The sequence below is a fragment of the Lissotriton helveticus genome, chromosome 4_1 (assembly GCF_964261635.1).
Source record: "Lissotriton helveticus chromosome 4_1, aLisHel1.1, whole genome shotgun sequence".
Classification (NCBI taxonomy): domain Eukaryota; kingdom Metazoa; phylum Chordata; class Amphibia; order Caudata; family Salamandridae; genus Lissotriton; species Lissotriton helveticus.
This window is the reverse complement of record NC_136063.1, coordinates 719,495,438-719,515,995: the sequence shown is the minus strand read 5'-3', so window position 1 is coordinate 719,515,995 and position 20,558 is coordinate 719,495,438. Positions and strand designations below refer to the sequence as shown.

The following is a 20,558-nucleotide window of genomic DNA, read 5'->3' as shown; positions in this document are numbered from 1 at the left end:
TAGTGTGGGACACGTCCGCGGTGCACTGTTGTTCCGACTTTGCTTGAACAAGCCAGTCGTCTAGGTACGGGTAGACATGTATGTTCTGTCTCCTGAGGTGCGCCGCCACTGTCGCCAGACACTTTGTAAACACTCTGGGGGCAGTAGTCACCCCGAAGGGTAGGACTTTGAACTGATAGTGCCTGTTTAGAATGGTAAACCTGAGGTATTTTCTGTGGGATGGGTGGAGTGGGATGTGGAAATAAGCATCCTTGAGGTCCAAGGTTGCTAGGAAGTCCCCTTGATTGAGCAGGGGAAGGATTTGTTGCAGTGTCAGCATGTGAAAGTGTTCTGACAGTATGTACATGTTGAGGGGGCGTAGATCCAGAATAGGTCTGAGGGATCCGTCCTTCTTTGGGATGAGGAAGTACAGGGAATAGACCCCTGTGCCTTCCTCTTCCACTGGCACGAGCTCGATTGCGCCTTTTTGCAGCATCACTAGTACTTCCTGCTGCAATAAGTGCAAGTGCTCTGCCGACATAGGACGGTGTCTTGGGGGAATGTTGGGAGGAGTGGAGGTTAACTCCAAACAGTAACCGTACTGGATAGGTTTTCTCACCCACCTGTCTGTGGTGATGGACGTCCAGACTGGCAGGAACTGCTGGAGTCTCCCCCCGACCGGTGTTGTATGGTCGGGGGGCAGTGACAGAGAGTCACTGTTTGTTGGCGGCAGAGGAACGGGAGTTGTTGTTCCCTCTGCCCCTGCCCTTGGCACTGTTACCTCTGTAACCCCCTCTACCCTGCTTTGGGTACGAGGATTGTGCACCACCTTTCGCGTATTGTGTTTGTTGACCCAATTGTCCTCTGGTAACACCACGTGCTCCTGAGCGACGAAAAGTGTTTCCCCTGAATTGTTGTGACTGAAGCGCCCCCATGGACTTAGCAGTCTCGTTGTCCTTTTTAATTTTTTCAAGGGTGGTGTCTACATCTGGACCAAACAGTGTGTCAGGATTGACGGGCTGGTTGAGGATAGCAGTTTGGATGTCAGGCTTAAATCCAGATATGCGAAGCCAAGCTTGTCGCCTCAACATGACGCTAGTGTTAATCCCCCTAGCCGCTGTATCTGCCACATCAAGTGCACACTTTATTGCAGCGTTGGAGATAAGCTTTCCCTCTTGTATGAGCATTTCGGCTGCTTCCTTAAACTCATCAGGTAGGTGTTGAAGGAGCTGTTCTAGGGTGTCGTAATGCGCCCTATCGTAGCGTGCCAATAGTGCCTGTGTGTTTGCAATACGCCATACATTGGCAGCGTGCGCCGCCACCCTCTTGCCCGATGCCTCAAGCACTTTCGACTCCTTGTCTGGGGGAGGAGCTGCACCAGTCGTTTGGGAGTTTGCCCTCTTGCGGGCATTGGCGACCACCAACGAGTCTAGAGGCAACTGTCCTCGAATATATGCAGGATCTCCAGGTGCTGGCCTGTATTTTTTCTCGATACGTGGGTTCACCACCCTCGCTCTGGTAGGTTCCTTAAAGATCTCTGGGGCATGTTTAAGGACACCTTTAAGCATAGGAAGTATTTTAACTGTTCTCTCTGAGACGGAGAAAGTGTCAAATAAAAAGTCTTCCTCTACCGGGTCAGCATGCATGTCCACATCATGATTTGCTGCTGCCCGTTCGAGTAAAGCATTAAATGCAGCAGAATCCTCTGTTGGAGATGTACGTGTCCCAAAGCCTTGTGGATCTTGTACCACCTGATGTCCACTTTGGTCCCCAGTGTCGCCATATGAGTCCTGCTGAACATCAGGGTCATTGCCAACTGGGAAATTGTATTGGTCCTGTTGGTCATCATCATCCCCTCCTGATTGGTTGGGGGAAGGTGATGGACTCCTTCTTGGTGGTGGCAGAATAGGCTCCTCAAGCGAAGGAATGTCCCGTGCTGGCCTCTTCTTCTTCAGTGGAATAACATATGATTCCAGTGGTTGGGAAGTGATTTTCCTCTTATAAAGGGTCAATTTCCCTGTTTGGGCATCGATGCAATGCTCAGATTGCTCCTCTGAGGCGTGATATGGATCCAAGAGGCTCTGTGGCGTGGACGGATCCGACCGACGGTTTTGGCACCGACGTGGTTGCAAAAGCCTTTGGGGCCACTTTCGGTGGCAGAGTGTAAATAAGCTTGCTTGAGGACTTCTGAGGTGTGTCCACCGATATCGGAGCCGATGGCGTGGAAGCCGTGGACGACAAAGTCTTCTCCCTTATACGTTTAAGGGAGTCAGTAACCTGCTCCGTGAAGGAGGGAGAGGGTTTTGTAACCGACGGCCGATCTTCGGTGGCGTCGGAGTTGCTTGGTGTCGACGGTATTTGCGTCGACGAATCTTCGGCTGCAATGTGTCGGGGCTCCGTTGAAGGCTTTGGCGCCGATGCAGCAGATCCCGCATCCTTGTGCTGATGCGTTGAGCCAGCGGCCTTTGGGTCGTGGCTTTTAGCCGACTTTGGGTCGGCCGTGCGTTTACTGGACGGCGCCGTAGCAGCGTCCGAAGGCGTCTCAAGAGGTTTAGGTGTCCGCGCCGGAGCAACCGTGGTCGACGCCTGATGGACGGCCTTCTTGGAGGAGGTGTCCTTGTGCACCTTCTGCGGCGCTGTCGACTCAACAGCCTTCTTCGACTTTTGTGGGCCGGATGGCGACGGAGTCGATGAAGGAGCAGGCTTTGATAGTTTTTGTAGGACGTCGGCCATTTTAGGTTTTGTCGAGTCCGTAGGTTTCGGTTTCGTTTTAGACTGGACGTCGGCCATCTTGTGCGCCGTAGGATCCGAAGGTTTCGGTTTCGATACGGGCAATGGCGGCTCCGCTTGAGTGTCCGTGGCCGGGCCAGAAGGCGGGGCCGGGGATAGCGGTGCAGGGTCGTGGGTAAGGCCGAGTGGCGATCCCGTGACCTGAGCCTCAATAACGTAGACCTCGGGGCATAGCTCGTCCTCTGAGCTATCTTCCACGGCCCCATAACCCCTTCGACGCTCATGACGAGCTGGGCTCGTCATGGCGTAGCCTCCTCGCACGCTCATGACGAGCCCAGCTCGTCACGTAAAGTGCGGTTTCGCAAAACCCAGCGTACGGGCGGAATTCCGCCCGCACGCATGCGGTTAAACTTCTTCGTCGTCCCCTACCTCCTCAACGTATTCAAGGTCTGGGGCCTGTCCTTCGATGTATTCCTCTGGATCGGCCTGGACCTCCGTCGACGGTGGCGAAATCTGGAGATGATGGCTATCGCCTTCCTCCTCGGGGTCGTCGAATATGTTGTCGGGTGCCGGTGTCGCTCGCTGGGCCTCAAGGCGCACCGCGCGCCGAAGCTTGAGCGTCTTCTTGGACCTGAACTTGGAGCAGGCCATGCAGTTTTCTTCGTTGTGATCCGGCGACAGGCATTTATTGCAGACCGGATGCACATCGATGTGTGGATATTTGGATCCACAGACGGGGCAGAACTTGAACGGGCTCCGCTCCATGTTAAGTTCGTCGGGTCTTGCTGCGACGAGAGGGCCTCGATGTCCGAGGAGTTACTTGACTCCGTAGATTTCCGGCTGAGTCAGGCGGACGACACTCGAGACCGTACGCAAACAATACCGACGCAGATAACGAAGGCCTTTTGGCCGTAAGATGAAAGTTTATCGGTTCCGACACGGAGACGTCGAAACCACATCCGAACCCAATGGCGGAAAAAAACAATCTGGGGATGGAGTCGATGCCCATGCGCACTGTAGTCCAGGGGAGAAGCCACCTATCTCGTGATACCTCGAAGACTCTTCCAGGACAACAATGTGCAATCATCCGGACCCAACACTAGGCGGCGATCTATGCATAAGATATGGATTTAGCAGCCCACATGCCTCGAACATTCTTAAACGTCTCATAAGTGATACCTGGGGGTGGTAAAAACAAGTGAAGTAATTATGTTGAACTTCTGGTGGCACTGTCTCAATAGTGAAGCTGAGCATGCAGGGAGAGAGTGTGGTAAAAACAAAAATATATTCTTAAGACATATAACCAATCCATGCAATACAGTGTGATCCCAAAGGCTCCTTGGAATTAAATATCTTTGGACTTGGTGGGACAGATGGCAGGGGAGGTAGCTTTTCCATACATCCCAATTCTTATGAATTAATTTCCAAGATGGCAGGAAGGAAGGTGGGCGAATGATATCAGTTGTCAAATGTGAAGACGTCTTTTTATGAGGTCTTCCAGAGGGAATGTTACCCCTAGGCAATAGAGTACAGTTTGATCCATGGATATGAAGGGTTACTTTGAGTGTGGCACTGTGCATAAAAGGGGGTTCTGTACAATTCATACACTAATAGCATGGTGGAGAGATTCAACTGTCCTCTGAAAGAAGGCTTACAGCGAGCAAAGGTTTGCAAATTAGGTTCGAAAAGAACTGTGTATCGAATAACAGTATACATATTGTCACCTCATCAAACCACTGGAAAGATATCATTTGAACTGTTTAAGAGACCACATTCTAACAGTTGGTGTGTGCGTTGATGGAAAGATTTAAGGAAAAGTTATGTCAAGGTGTTTGCAGTAGATGAGTGGGGAAAGAGATTTCTTTATGGAAGAAACGTAAGTAGAGTTACACTAATGGGTGATGAACGTTGGGGAGTGAGTGAGAACACGCACAGGCAGAGAAATATGGTCTAAATTTACAAAACCCATCATGGTAATCAGCTGTTTATGAATGCCATAAAACGCTTGATGGTAGGATTTGGAATTTAGGAAGATTATGTTAATGTGCAGCTACCACTTGAAAAAAAAAATAAGAGTGATCTGTCAAATGGTAGGGAGGAGAGTTATGGCTGTGCAGAGTGTGAACATATGTTTTGCACAGCAGAGAGTTCCTCGGACACCAGCATATTTGTGGAATTATGTTTCTTTCTGAATACTCACCCTTGGCATTCCCTATCCTATATGTGTTGCTGTTGTTTCCCATGTGCATCACTATGTTGTATAAATAATTTTGTTTACATTTTATTGTACCTTACATAGGCATTGTGAAAATTCCTGTATATAGTTAATCTTTTGCCAAGATCGGAAAGTGTATGGTCTCTCACCTATCCAGCTGGCCATTTTCGATTTACATGGAAACAATGGGTGAATTCTGTGACAGTCCATAATGGCTGTCAGATATTCCTGGTGGTGGCAGTGGTACGGAGGTAACAAACTGTGTTGGATGTTTAAGTACCTTGACACCGTGGTTCCTTTTTCAGAGTCAAGTTTGTAGACAGGAACTGGATTTCGCTACCGATGTGCTCCTATAATGATTGCTGTACTTACAAGCAGAAGGTGGTCTGGTGACCGTTTGCAGCATCAAGTTAATTCTGGTCTTCGTCACCCGCTTCTTAGGAGGCCTGGCACATCATGGAGTGGTACTACACGCTACTGCAGCCGCATAAAGAACATTTTCATACATGCACAGAGATTATCATAGATTGGGGAAACGCATATGGAAGACAAATCAGGTCACACTTTTTTTCTACTTGCATCGAAATTTCCTAGATTTAGTCTAATTCATTTGGGTTGTGTCAGCAGGAATACTTCGAGGCTATCCTTGGAAGAAACAGCATTTCAGACTACTTATACCTGGCAACATTATGAATTGGAGTTTGTCTTGCTGCTGCATAGTTCACACTAGACCCTCGAACGCTGCACACTTTTTGTTTGTGTCTTTTGCCAGTTTAATTTTAATTATTTTTAAATGTTGTTTATTCTTCTTGTGTGCTTATTCCTATAGAGATATCTATCTTTTTAAGCTGGGTATATTTTAGAACATCCATTTGGCTGTGAAATGTGAGTGAGAGGAGATTCCACTATAAGTTGAAGTATTATAGTGAATCCCTGGATTTGTAAAGCATTTGTCTCTCACGCTCCTTAGCTACCATTGCTCCACGTTTCTCGGGTTTGCTTTTCAACAGCACTGTTATGTCAGTGGTGAGTGCTTAGGTATCTGGAAAGATGTAGTTAACTGGTGTAATCAGACTGTATGTATTCTCCTTTTTGAACCTCACACTTCCTTGAGTAATCGTACAGCTACCTCCTAGTCTTTACCATCTGAAGGTGTTTTCTACTGCTTCATAGTGGTGATCAGCCTGATATTCTATCCAATGGCCATGACTGACAATGAAGATACTATAGTGAGAAAGGAAAAGTTCCTTCACCCTGGGCTTTTCCTAGACATTAGCAAAACACAGAATATCTCTGCACAATTGTGTGATCCAGAAATGAAAGAATACTCATGGTAGGGAAGTAGAATCACAAGTAACTTATTGACATTCTTATTCCTGAATTAGAGTAACCTTCATTGAAGTTCTAAATAACCAACCTTTTGGCCCAGCAGTGGCTTTAGACTAGTAATGTAAAGCAAGGATCCAGAGGTTCTGTAAGAATGCAGTGAAACAAACATCAGAACAAAGTCTGATGGCATGTTCGAGCTGTTCGCTACCTAGGGCAGTGTCAGATCTTAGCCTTGGTAAGATGCAGGTTACTAGGCTCAACTAACATTATTTCCTTTAAGGGAATTCAGGAAATGTAACAATGCCAACTAGATTTTCACTAGAGACTTTTAGATTTGAAATAGCCATTTAGTACACACAAACATTATTAAAATTTCCATGACACAGAATTTACCTTTACAATAATATTAACCCAATAATACAAGTTGATAATACTCACCAACGCTCCAGCTGCATACAGCATTGCTTGATCACTCAAAAAATCCTTTTTTGCGGTATGATAGCAGCTGTATGCCAATTCATAATGCTGAACCAAGAAACATAAATCGGCCATTTTTCTTATTTGAAGCTCTGGAGCTTCTGGAGGATACCTGATAAATAAATGCAAATAAAGGAAATTGTTACTTACCCAGTTAGCATCTGCTCATGGCATGTAGTGCTGTAGATTCACATGCTTAGCATAATCCTGCCATCTGGTGTTGGGCTTGGATGAGTGCAAGTTGTTTTTCTTCAAAGAAAGTCTTTCGAGTCACGAGGTAGTGTGGCGACTTCTCTTGCTGGTAATGCACCTGGCCATCCACTCATAGATTGTTTTCCTGCACGGCGGGTGAGGATGAAACGTGAAGCAAAGGATAGTATATAGAGATGTCAATGCAAAAGGAGTTTGTGAGAAATAGTGAGAGCAACTGTAACAAGAATAGGCGTCTGGGGAAGAGGGTGGGTGAATCTACAGCACTGCATGCCACGAACAGATGCTTACTCAGTGGTGCTGTAGGTACACATGTTTAGCATAGACTATAAAGCAGTCCTCTTCCATAAGCGGTGGCTAGCCTGTGGGGGTTAAAACTGTTTGAAATAGTGCACGTAGAACTGCTTGGCCCACATTGGCTTGTGGGTGGGCCCGTACTTCTACACAGTAATGTTTTGTAAATGTGTGTGGTGTAGACCATGTAGCGGCTTTACATATGTCATATATAGGTATATTTCCCCTGGAGGGCATTACATTTCATTTTTAACAAGTAGAATGAGCTCTAGGAGAAATAGGTAAAGTTAGTTTAGTTGTAGAATCGCATATTTGGATGCATTTAACAATCGAAGAGTGTTGCCTATTTGATAGGTATGTGGCTACCGCCTTAGATATAGCCTTATAGATTTAAATGCTAAACCAGAGGTGTGCAAATGAAATAAGTAGCAATGTATTGTACCTTGTCTTATCAAGGGACCAATGTGTTTGGAATGACAATAGTGGACAAATCTACTTCATTTAGCAGTGCAACAGGTCCGAGTAGTAGGCCTGTGTGCATTTTTGAGAATTTCCATACATTGTTGGAGGAAATTGAGGTAACCAAATTCTAGGACTTCAGGAGTCAGATCGCAAGATTGAGGGATCTGCAGTCTGGGTGTCTGATTTCTCCATGGTTCTGTGCCAGAAGGTCTTGCCTATTCGGCAGTGCTTCGTGGGGAACTACTGACAGTTCGAGAAGTGTGGTGAACCATGATTGTCGTGCACATGTGGGAGCCACTAGGGTGAGGGTGAGAGATGTCTGCCGAGGTTTTCTAATCACAAATGGAAGCAGTGAGAGAGATGAAAAAGCAAACATCCCTGACTAACTCATCCACAGTACGTTGCCCTTGGACTGTGGGTGTGGAAACCGGGAGGTGAAGTTTGGGCAACTGACATTTTCTGCTGTGGCGAAGAGATCCATTTTTGGTTATCTCCAATACTGGAAGCATTGAAGGAGGACTAAAGGGTGGAGTTCCCACTCATGGACTTGTTGGCGCCTCCTGCTGAGGAGATCTGCAAAGTCAATTTCCACTCCCGGTAGTTACTTGGCTAACCGGTGAATGTTGTATCAGAGAGCCTACCTCCAAATTGTCTGGGCTAAATTCAGAAAGCTGAAGGGACACGGTGCCTTCTTCCATTTTGGGAAAATACATGGCTGTCATGTCTGCCTTGATGAGGTCTACCTTGCCAATCAGGTGAGGAAGCAAGGCATCAGCACTAGGTGAACAGCTAGTAATGCTAGATGATTTACGTGGAGATGTCGCTGATTAGGTGTCCAGTGGCTCTGGGCAGATAGATATTGCGAATGCGGTCCCCATCCCGTAAGGGAGGCGTCTGTTACGATTGTCTGCGAAACTGGGTTTAGTAAAGGCTGTCCTTTTGACAGGTTGTTGGTGTGCCACTATTTCAGAGAATGGCAAGCTTGACGACCGACCAACACTAGATCTTCCCATTTCACCCTGACCTTGAGTCCATTGGGATGCTAAGCACTCTTGCAAAGAACACATGATTAGTTTGGCATGAGATACTATGGCTATACATGAAGCTACCATACTGAGGAGACACTGGACTGTCCTCACTGTTACCTGCTGACCAGTTAAATAAAATTGGGGAATGAGCGTCTGGAATGATTGCATCCTGGCAGTATTCGGGTAAGCGATTCTTAGTTCTGTAGTTCTGAGGTGAGAATTCCTCCTAAGTAAGGTTGGATCAGAGGGGTTGGAGGCGTTGATTGTAAAGCATAGGTTGTAAAGTACATTTTTGGTGACCCAAGTGTGTTGGTAACAATTTTGACAAGTCGCAATTTTAATTAGCCGGTTGTCTACGTATAGAAAGACATGTATGCATTGTCTTTGCAGGCGAGCAGCTACCAACGCAAGAGATTTGAAAATAAGACCCTGGCCTGGTAGGGACTCCGAAGGGGAGCATTTTTAACCTGTAATGCTGACCGTGTATCACAAACCTCAGATACTGGCGGTGTGCTGGGTGAATAGGAATATGAAAGTAGACGTCCTAGAGGTTGAGTGTGGCCATGAAGTCGCCTTGTTGTAATAACATGATGACATCTTGAAGAGTGCTCCAAGAGAATGTATTTGTTTAGGGATCTGAGATTCAATATTGGTCTCAGGGACCCGTCCTTTTTCAGAATAAGGAAGTATATTGACTGGACTGCCGTGCCCTGTTAATGGAGTGGAAGGGTTTCAATAGCTCTTTTTTTGAGGAGTGCTTGTACTTCTTTTCTTCCCTGGGCAACTTCTGATGTTGTTGGAAAAGTCTGTGTTCGTGAGGTGGAATAATGGGAGGTGTGGAATCACGCTCCAGACCATAACCATGTTGGAAAATATCCAAAACCCATTGTTCGTAAGGGATGTTTCGCCAGGCAAGAAAGAACCCTGGAAGACGACCCCTGACAGGAGTTGTGTGACCGGGGGTATAAGAAGTAAGTCAAGGTTTGGTGAATCCGCCCTTGCCTCTGTAGTGGTTACGCCTACATAAACCTTAGTAGTTTCTCTAGGGAGGTGGTATGGGTCTGTGACCGCTGGTATGAGTTGGTGGTCTCAGCAGAGGTAGTTTTGGACCCTCCAAAGTAGGATGAGCGGCAAACGTAGCCACAATGGGAGGGTGTCTGCAGCACCCCCATGGCTATGACTTTTTCTTAGTTAAAAAATAATAATTTGAATAATGTATCTGCTTTAGGATCAAACAAATGTTTTCCATTGAATGGGAGGCCCAGTACAATTTGATGTACCGCAGGTTTGAACACCGAGACCTGAAGTCCAGCATGTCTGCGTAGTAGAACACTGGAGTTAACTCCCCAGCTGCAGTATCCGTAGCGTCGTGGGCGCAATGTATAGTTGTGTTGGAAATTAATTTTCCCTCAGAGGCTATTTGATTGGCTTCTTTTTCTGGGGGGTATTGGAGGAGTTCCACCATTTCACCCCAATGGGCTCAATCATACCTAGAGAGAAGGCTGATGGTATTTGCCATACACCAGTGATTGATGAATCGTGCGGCTACCCTCTTTACAGCGGCATCTATGTTTTTGCACTTCTTATGTGGTGAAGGAGCTTCACCAGATGTTTGAGAATTGCCTCTTTGGTGTGCAGTTCCTACTACTAAAGAGCGCGGCGAAGATGATCTCGTATGAATAGCGAGCCATTAGGAGACTCTTTATATTTTTTGTCTACCCTTGGTGTTATCGCCCAAGATCTTACAGGGTCATAGAATATGTCAGGGGTGTGATGGAGCATACCCTTTAGCATTATGGAAGGTAATGTTTCAAACAGGAACTCTTCCTCTAGGGGCTGATTGTCTAGGGGCTGATTGTGTAGTTGCACCTTATAGAAAGTGGCAGCCCTACCAACCAATTTGTGATATGTAGTAGGGTCATTTGGAGGGATGGATTTGCAGGGTACAGATCAGGGACTGTATCAGCTGGTGTGTCAGCGACATAAGTATTGCATGGGTCATCTTCTAGTGGGTTATCAAAAGTGTCCTAATCGCCTCTTCCAACTATGAAAGAATGAGTTGACCATTCCAGTGAATATGGCACAGAGGCAGCAGGTAAAGCAGATAGAGAGGGTGAGTGGTGTGCAACCGATAATGGCAGTAGGCTAATGTGTAGAGGACTTGTGTTCTCGTTTGTCTTCTTTCTCTGTTTGGTCAGAGGTGAAAAGTCCAAAGCCGCTTCAAAAGACAGCTGCCTTTTGAAGGGTTGAGCACCAGTGTATGGAGGTTGAGAAATTATCCGGCCTGTGGCGTCTGGATAGATCATAATATGTTTATGGCAATTGTCTATTTCTTCCTGCAGTCTTTGAAGCAAGGGCCCCACGGACCCCAGATTCATGGATAGTTTTGCTTGACGCTGAAGTTCTCAGCTCCGAAGATCTTGGCTTAGATGGGGCAGGTCTCCGTGCAGACAGTGGCAAATGTTTCCAGACAAATGTTCTGTTCCAAAGCTCGACTCTACTCCGAAGTAGGAGTGGTTGGCTCCGTAGCAGGCAGCTTCAATGGTTTCTTTGGTGCTGAGCTAGGGCTGGGCGTGTCCGAAGAAGACAGTCGGTGCTGACCATGGCCCGAAGGCAGTGATAGCACGGCAATGTGTTTAGGTCGATCTTGAACAGGAGGGTTGACCTTCTGTGGTGGTCTAATGGGGTCAATGTTGAGGTGGTGGGGGCATAGTACGCACGGCTGGTTGAGCAGGAGGGAGATCTTGGTTCTCAATCTCAGAACCGGAGCGGTCATCAGGGGAGAAATTCCCTTCTTCTGCAGCAGACACCTGTGCATGATGTTGTGCTTGGATGTCATTGGATCCAAAAAGGTCTGAACTATCATCCATGCTTCTTCGAGACAGACAAGAAACAAAACCAGTTGCCAATGCTGCTGTTTTTTCTAAATTAGGTTTACCAAAATGTAAGAACCATCAATACTTTTGTAAGCTCATTAATAGCTTCGAGACAGAGAAATTTTAAGATTTAAGGCCCGACGGTCGCCTAAATTCTTCTTTGACTTGAGCCTTGTAGCTGGCCTCGTCGTGTTCGGGAGAGAGGCACAGATTACACACCTGATAGAGATCAGTACGAGCATACTTCGCGTGACATCAAGGACAGAAACAAAATGGGGTCCATTCCATGACAGAGTGGACATGGTGTGGGAGTGACAACTGAGGATGGAAGTAATGCCCCGAATGGCAAAGGTCCAGACGGGGCTGCGGTCGAGGAGTCACCCCGACGAAATTGAAGTCTAACAGAAGAAAGAGTGGTTCTCGATTGATATCAATGGAAAGCAGCTATGAGCTGGGAAAAGTGCAGCACGAGGTAGTAGAAGAGCACACGACCAAACCAGAAGTGAAAGAAAACAATCTAACAATGGAGTAGATGACAATGTACATTACCAGCAAGAGGAGTCATCACACTAGCTCTCAACTCAAAAGACTTTCTTTGAAGAAAAATAACTTGCATACATCAGAACCCAATACTAGATGGCAGGATTATGAGAAGCATATGTATCTACAGCAACACATGCCTTGAACACTGTTATGATATGACGAATGAAAACTGTTTAAAAACCTAATAACCATGTTAAATATAATTAACATATCCATATCCATGCTGTTAGCAGTCCCATTCACTCACCATGAAGTAGCCAATGTCATTCAATACGAAAGCAACAATTGGGTCAAGCTTCTAAAGTGCATAATTCTGTTCTTTCAAATTGAGAAACAGAATGTACATTTAAAGAGTTCATATCTTGTCAAACGCTTAAGTCTAAGTTGCCTCAGTCTGCAATTCAATGTAAGTCTGCTAAAATACCATGACATATGGGGTCAAGTCAGAAAGGAGATTTCACATCAAGCAGAAATGAGATGCTCAAAAGGTCCATTTTGTTGTCAATATTAATTCCAAAGAATGGCAGAAATTTACAAATGCAAAGTGCATTTAAAGATGCAGAAATTCTGCTTTAACGTGCACCATAAGTGAATGTAAGAAAACATGACAGAAGCTATAACTTTGTGGATATTCATGTATTTCTAATACCTAGGTTTTCACCAAGAAAATAAATCCAAATGTATTCCTGTAGCTGTATTTGCAGGGTTAGAATGAGGATGGACTGCCTCATTTATTTCCTTAAACAAGTATTAGTTTTGCATTGAACATAACAGCATACATCTTAAGTACAAGGTTCTGATATGCATGAAGAGTAGGACATTTGCAGGTGGCCCTCACAATGTATCATCTGTAGAAATGGCATCTATTAGAAGGGGAAAGATCTATTAGAAGGGGAAGACCAGAGTTAGACAGGTCTATTCAAATTCTGTGTGGAGATATTTCCGCCAAGGAGAGGGCAAATAAGTGCAAACGTGGCAGGGAGTAGGATTTCTAGAGAGGGAAGGGACTTTTGCCCGCCACACCATTCCAGTTTGGACCCAGCCATATGCAAATCAGTCTTGACCCTGCTCCCCATGGAAACAATGCAACCCAAACTATCAGGTCTACTCTGGACCGGAAATAAGCATACTGGGACACCCTCATCAGCCAGGCGAGCCTGAATCCAGTGGCATAGCGAGCACAGGACCCATGTCTGGGTATACCATTCCTACTTAAGGTGACAAATGCAAAAAGAACAGATGATGGACACAGTCACAGATCTGAGTTAATCCATCGTTTTTTTTGCATGCCATGCCATTCCAGTTTGGACCCAGCCATAACCAAATCAGTCTTGACCCCGCTCCCCATGGGAATAGTCCAGCCCAAACTTTACAATGGACTTATAAGTAAATTAAATATGCCAATTGTAGATAAACCAATGTAACCATGTTTTAGGTAGAGAGCACATGCAATTTAGCACTGGTTAGCAGTGGTAACGTGTACAGAGTCCTAAAGCCAACGAAAACGAATCCAGCAAAAAGGAGATAAAGAAGGCAAAAAGGTTGGGGATGACCTTGCAGAAGGGGCCATTTCCAAAAAAGGCCCTCCAATCCACTCTACAGAATGCCACTCCACCCACCTCCACAACACTCCATTCGCTCTATGGCACGCCAATCCACTCCACCACACTCCACTCTACGGTACTCTAAGTTACAATAATCCGCTGCCCTGCATTCTAAAACTAGATACACTACAACTCAACACTCCACAATACAACTCGACACTCCACAATACAACGACACCATGCTCTACACCACTCCACTCAACTGCACTTTAGAACATTCAAAACCATTCTACACCCCTGAATTTTACACCAGTCTATGCCACTCCACGATACAACAGTGAACTCAACTGCTCTACCACACTGTACTCCACTTTATGACACTACCTCTACATCACTTTACTCCACTCTGCTCTATAACACACTACTGCAATCTACTCCACTGTACACCCCTCCATTTTATATTTATTTAATATAGCGCCTGAATCGACCCCCGAAGGGGTATCTCTGCGCTGCAGACACGGCTGCATGGTTAGCTAAAGAGTGTGATCAAAACAGAATAGTCTTAAGGCACCTACTGAACTGAAGATGATCGAACACATTCTCAGATCAATGGGAAGCTGATTCCAGTAGAGAGGGGCCAGGTGGGTGAAGGCTTTGCCACCTAGCCTGGCTCTTCTGACCCGGTTAACTATGAGCAGAGATTTAGTTCCCGACCGGAGGGATCTGGAGGGCACATAAGGAGTGAATTTCTCTGCACTCTACTCCACCCTGTAACACTACATTGCACTCTGCGCCTCTATACTCTACCCCACTCCACTGCATTCTACTCTGCACCCCTCTACAGCACTACACTCTGTGCCACTGCAGTGTAAGCTAGTTCACTGTTCTCCACGCCCCTCCACTATGGCATCCTATTCTACGCCACTCAAGTCCACACACTGCCACTCTACCCTACTCCACTAAATGCCAATGAACTCTACAAAACTCCAAACCCTCCTACTGCGCATGACTGCACTCTTCTCCACGGTACTCTACATCACTGCACTATATGTAACTCTAATCCACTCTGCAATACTCTACTCCATAGATTGTAGAAAACAGGAGGACAAGAATCACTTGCAATCAGCAAAACAGCAGGCATTGTTAGCCCATGAGCCACACTGAAAATTCAATAGCATCAAAATGAAAGTAATTGCTAGCACAACCTGGCACCATGCTTTTAGGACAGCCATGACCCCCCCCCCCTCCCCCCTGTTCCCCCCAGCTTCCCATCATGCCTCAGGGGTGACAGATGGGTCAGTTGTTTTTTGGGGAGACTCGAGGGTCAGGGCACAAAGATGCCACTTAAAGAGGTCTCATTTGCCTGAGGAGATGGGTGGGTTGCTTATGACTGAGGAGGATACCCCTGGAAGAGAAATAGGATTACAGGTAAGTAACTTATTCTTCTCATCCATGAAATCCTCATCAATAGTCAGAAGCACTGAATAGAATAGCAAGCCCATCCTCCACCTGCAGACAACTGAGCCTTGGCCTACTTGAGTGTCTGCTCTAGTATCCTAGTCGAGACAATTGTGTCTCGTGAACGTATGTACCGATTACCAAGTGTCTCAGCAGATCTCAGCAATCAGTACATTGTGCAGAAAAGTCGATGTGAGGAGGGACTCAACGGCATATCCCCATGGGCGCAGGTTCCCCGTGGTCAGCCCCTATTCATGGGATTCGGGGCAACAGAAGAAGTCCCGATCCAAAACACAAACGTCCATGCCGCCTTTCCGTGTCTCTACAGAGAGCCGGCAGCCAGAACCCGGAAGGGGTGGGGATTAACCCCAGAGGCAGTTGAGAGAAACCAATGAAAGAACCGGACTGTGAGAAGGAAGGCGTTCACTCGGATGGTGCCGAACACGTGGAGAGGACGCCAGAAGGAGAAGCGGATAAGAAGTATCCCGGGGAAAGGACCAGCGAGAAGGAATCCAGGGGCGGAGACGTCGCGGAAGAAGAACAGGACGAGCCGTGGTGTGAGGACTGGTGGAGTCCCTCGGAGGATGCTGGAGAGCGGCCGTAACTCAGGAGAGTTACGGCAGAGCCGGTGAGTGGGGTGTGCCACGGGACTTGGAGGGTGGGGGTGGGTATGAAAGGGGCACGAGGAGAGGGAAACCTGAGCACCTCGAATTTGGTGAACCTAATACCGCGTATGAAGTGCTGTGTAGTGCCTCACTCGTAGCTGAACGTAAATCTTGTACTTTATCCATTTCTGACTTAAAGTGCCTTGTTTTTGTTTGGAACTAACCGAAGGTGCTTCTTTTCAACTGAGGATATTACATTCTAGTCCTTTCCTTTTCCCCCTCACGCTATTCCTCCCCTCGATACCAATCACTGTATACTCCCAAAAACTATTTACCCTAAGATACCTCATTCTTTTGACTAAAAGTCTAGAACACTGCACGGTGTGGTGACGGGTTAGCCTTACTACTTCCCCGAGGAAGCCTTTGATCTGACGGCTCTTCTTTCCCCTCTTTTATGAGCCTCCGGGGAAAACCCTTGGACTCAGACGACGAGGAGCCTGGAACATCGCCCTCCACAAGACCCGAAGAAGAGGAAGGAATCGAAGAAGAAGAACCGTGTGACCCTCGGACATTTGTTTCCCCTAACTTTATACCTGTTGCAAATAAACCATCACCTGTTCGCACCTATATACAGCCTCCTCGCTTCTATATCAAACCTGCGCTCCCACAGTCACCATAGCTGCCTTCCCTCTAGTGGAATGAGCCTTGGGATTCAAAAAGAGGGGCTTGTTTGACAATTGGTAAACCAGTTTGATACATGACACTATCCTGCTGGAGATGGAACGCTTACAGGCTGGAAAACCTGTTCTGATGGAACCATGGTTTACAAACAATTGATCAGATTTCCCAATAGCTTTAGACTTGTCTAAATAGAATTTTAAAACCCTTTTAGGTCTAGAAAATAAAAAGACCTCTCAGCTGACAAAGAGGGATTAGGAAAAAAAGTAAGCAGTGAGATGTATTGCTTAACATGAAAATCCGACACAACCTTCGGAAGGAAAGAGGGCTGGGCTCTCAGAACTACTCTGTAAAAAACAGTGCAGGACTCATTAGAGCAGAGCGCTTGAATCTCACTCACCCTGCGAGCGGAAGTGATTGCTACCAAAAAGGCAGCCTTCCATGTTAGATGTTGAAGGGATGCTTTATGGATAGGCTCAAAGAGGGGACCCATGAGCTTGGAAAGGACCAAGTTCAGCTCCCAGAGAGGTGAAGGAGGCCGGATTGGGAGAAAAACTTTCTTTAACCCTTGTAGGAAATCCTTGACCACCTGAAGTTGAAAGAAAGAAGGTTGAGAAGGTGACTTTCTGTATGCCATAATGGCAGCACGGTATACCTTTATCAAAGTAAATTTTAGACCTAACTTGGCTAAGTGGAGGAGATAAGGTAAAATTACCGCTTCTTGCCCTTTGCTAGAATAGATACCATTCTGCACACACCACAAATAGAAACATTTCCATAAAAAAAAAATAAGAGTGTCTTGTAGAAGGCCTTTAGACTCTTTAAAAAATTATCATGCAGTCCTGAGGAAGACCTAGATGTCCATACTAGAGGACCTCAGGAGCTATTCTGCTAAGTTCAGTGAGGGAAGTTTGGGGTGATGAATCCTCCCTTTCATCTTGAAAAGCAGGTCCGGTCTGCATTGCAATCTCCTGTGTGGGCTCTCCGAGAGATGCAGAAGTTCCGTGTACCACCACTGTCGTGGCCAGTCTGGTGCGATCAGAATAATCCTCGCTCTAGAGTGGAAGAACTTGGTTATGAGCTTCGGGATGAGAGGAAGAGGGGGAAAAGCGTACACAAAGCCCCCTGACCAATTGATCAAAAGGGCATTCCCTTTCGACCCTGGCTGGTAAATCCTGGATGCGAAGTTGTGGCATTTTTTGTGTGCATCATCCGCAAAGAGATCGATACTTGGACGACCCACTCTTGAAAAATTCCTTCCACAACTTTGTTGTGTAGAACACAGTCTTATTGATCGTCAAGTGACTACTGAGGGAATCTGCTTGAGTGTTTTGTTTCCATGGCAGGTATATTGCTGTAATCAACAGTTGCCTTGCCAGGAGCCAAAGCCAGAGTGCTTTAGCCTCGAAGGATAGAGAGCAAGATAGAGTCCCCCCCCCCTGTTTATTTAGATAGTACATAGTCTGGACTAGTATGGAGCTGGCCTGAACGGAGAGAAGAAAAGCCTTGAGTGTTAGATGCACGGCCGCTCCAACATGATGTGATTAGTCTGTTCTTTGGCCGACCGCTGACCTTGAGTTTGGAGGGACCCCATGTGCACTCCCAAACCCTGGAGGGAAGCATCCGTGATTAGAGATTGCGTTGAGGAGAGACCAATTGGAATGGAACTCCCACCAGGAGGTTTTTCTGACTCGTCCACCGTGGGATAGAGTATTTCACAGCCTGTGACCGATGAACCTTGCCGTCCCATCAAGCAGTTGATCCCACTTACCCTCCAAATCCTGCTATAAAGGCTTCATCCTCAGTCTCGTGTTAGGGACGAGGAAGAAGCAGGATGCCACCGACCCTAGGAGAAAGGCAACCTGTCAGACAGAAGGAAAGGGAGTGTGAAGAATTTGTTTGCACTTCAGTGTGATAGATGATAGTCTCTCCTCTGAAGGACACACTTTTCCTACTGTGGAGTCTTTTGTCACACCCAGATAGTGTATTCTTGGAGTAGGATTTTGAATCGACTTCTCGAAATTGACATGAAGGCCCAGCCACTGCAAAAAGCTTTGACAGTATTGGTAGTGTGTCCTCCAATACTGTGGGGGATGGACCCTTTAGAAGACAGTCGTCGAGGTAAGGGTAAACAAACAGTCTCTGGCGCCATACAGCAGCTGCCACTACGGTCATGTATTTGGTAAACACTTGAGGACCTGACTTCAACCCCAAGGGAAGAACCTTGAAATGGTAATGCTTGGATCTTACCATGAAGCGTAGGAATTTCCGGTGACGGAGGGTGACTGGAACTTGAAAGTATGCATCTTGCAGATCTATCAAACACATCCAGCCCCCTTGTTGGAGATGCAGATATATTTGTTGGAGAGTCAACATGCAAAACTTTTCCCTCCGGATGGATTTGTTGAGAGTGCGCAGATCTAAGATAGGTGTTAATTCTGCCTTTTGACCTTTCTTTTTCACCCAAAAATACCGTAAGTACACTCCTTGTCCTGGTTGAGAGGCAGGAACTTCCTCAACAGCCAATTTTCGTAGGAGGGTGAATATTTCCTGCTGTAGTACTGGTGGCATGCAGCTTTCACTGGCGCGACAGCCAGTGGTGGATGACAAAAACGTAGAGAGTACCCATTCTGCAACATACTGAACACCCATTGCTCTCTTGTGATGTTGCGCCACTCTTGCAGGTGGTAGCTTATACTGGAGTAGGAAACGGCAATGGGGGAAGTGAGCGTTCATTGTTTTGATGGGGTTTTTACTGATGTGGTAATTTGGCGTGGGGCCCCTCTCCCAAGGGAAGGGCGACGCCCCTAATAATGGGTTCTGGATTGATGATGTTGCTGCTGATGCCTCTACCACTGAGGGGTTTGTAACCCTCTGATTGAATGGCCTGCGGTCGTATGGTCTGTATCTGTGGCGGAACTGCTTTTTCTTTTCAAGGCCTACTGTCTTCAAGGTATCTAGCTCTGATTTCATTCTGCTCATCTCATCGTCTTTGTGTATGCCAAATAGGGAACTCCCAGAGAAAGGGATGTTTAGAATCTGTTGCTGCGCTTCGGGCTTCAGTGCAGTGAGCCAAAGCCAGGATGAGCATCTGGCATAAATCCCATGTGCATAAGAATGAGCAGATGGGGTTTCTCAGCTGCAGCGCTAATATTCTGGTTCGCTACCAAACCTCCTTCTTCTAATACCGCCTCAAAATCTCTGCGATCCTCCTTGGGAAGTTTGCCTTTAAATTTTTCTAAAGAGTCCCACAGGGCCCTATCATACTGCCCTAAGAGAGCGGAGGCGCTAGAAATCTTTAACATGGACACCGAAGTGCCACAAACTTCTTGGGTTCTGCTTGCTTTATCCGGAGGCACTGTTGAGGAGGAGGAGGAGGAGGAGGAGGAGGTCACTGGCGCGTATTTTTCGCAGCCACGATGTTCACAGAATCCGGAGATGGATCTTCTCTAAGGAATAGTGGATCCTCTTCTGGAGGCCTGTACTTTTTTAAGATCCTTGCTGGGGCATTCTTATGTATTGCAGGTGTGAGAAACACGTCCATGACCGGCTGAACAAGCCCAGGTACCAAAGGCAATAACGACCTAATCGCTGATCTTTGGTACAAAGTTTCAAAAATCACAGCGGAGGAGTTTTGATGGGTAGGCATGTCAATGCTCAATTTTGCTGCCCCATTGGCAAGAACGTCTTGAAAAGTACTAACATCATCCACCAGGGAGACTCTTGAAGGTGGACTGTCTTAAGGTAGGTGAATAGTCCCTGTTTGAAGGAGTCAAGGACAATGGCCACGTAGGCGATCTGTGTCTTCTACGTTGACTATGTGTTGCAGACCTCCTCCTAGTAGATGGAGACGCTATTCAAACACGATCTCGACCCCTCAGGGAGTCAGTTGAAGAGAGGTCTACTGTTTGCACCAACTGAGCCAGTAGTGACCTGTGCAGGGGGATAGAGTAATCCAGCGGTTCTCGCACCTGCACCGTTAAAGATTTCTGCCAATGATGTAGAGGCAACATCCACCTAGAAGGGTGCACGGAGGGTGATCTCGGCCCTCTTGTCTCTTGTTGCACATGAGGCTCTGTTATCTGTGGTTGGGAACGCTCAGGAAATGGGGTAACTGAGCTATCGGACTA

At 46.7% G+C, this 20,558-nt stretch overlaps 1 protein-coding gene across 4 annotated transcripts in view; it reads right to left on the bottom strand.

The window, feature by feature from the left end:
* Positions 1 to 20,558, bottom strand: part of TRAPPC8 (trafficking protein particle complex subunit 8) — a 1,467,367-nt gene that overhangs the window by 864,860 nt on the left and 581,949 nt on the right. For all 4 annotated transcript variants that reach the window (XM_078687367.1, XM_078687364.1, XM_078687365.1 and 1 more), the window contains one exon: positions 6,692 to 6,842. In XM_078687367.1, coding sequence (XP_078543493.1) covers positions 6,692 to 6,842 — 151 coding nt within the window. The remainder of the gene's footprint in view (positions 1 to 6,691; positions 6,843 to 20,558) is intronic.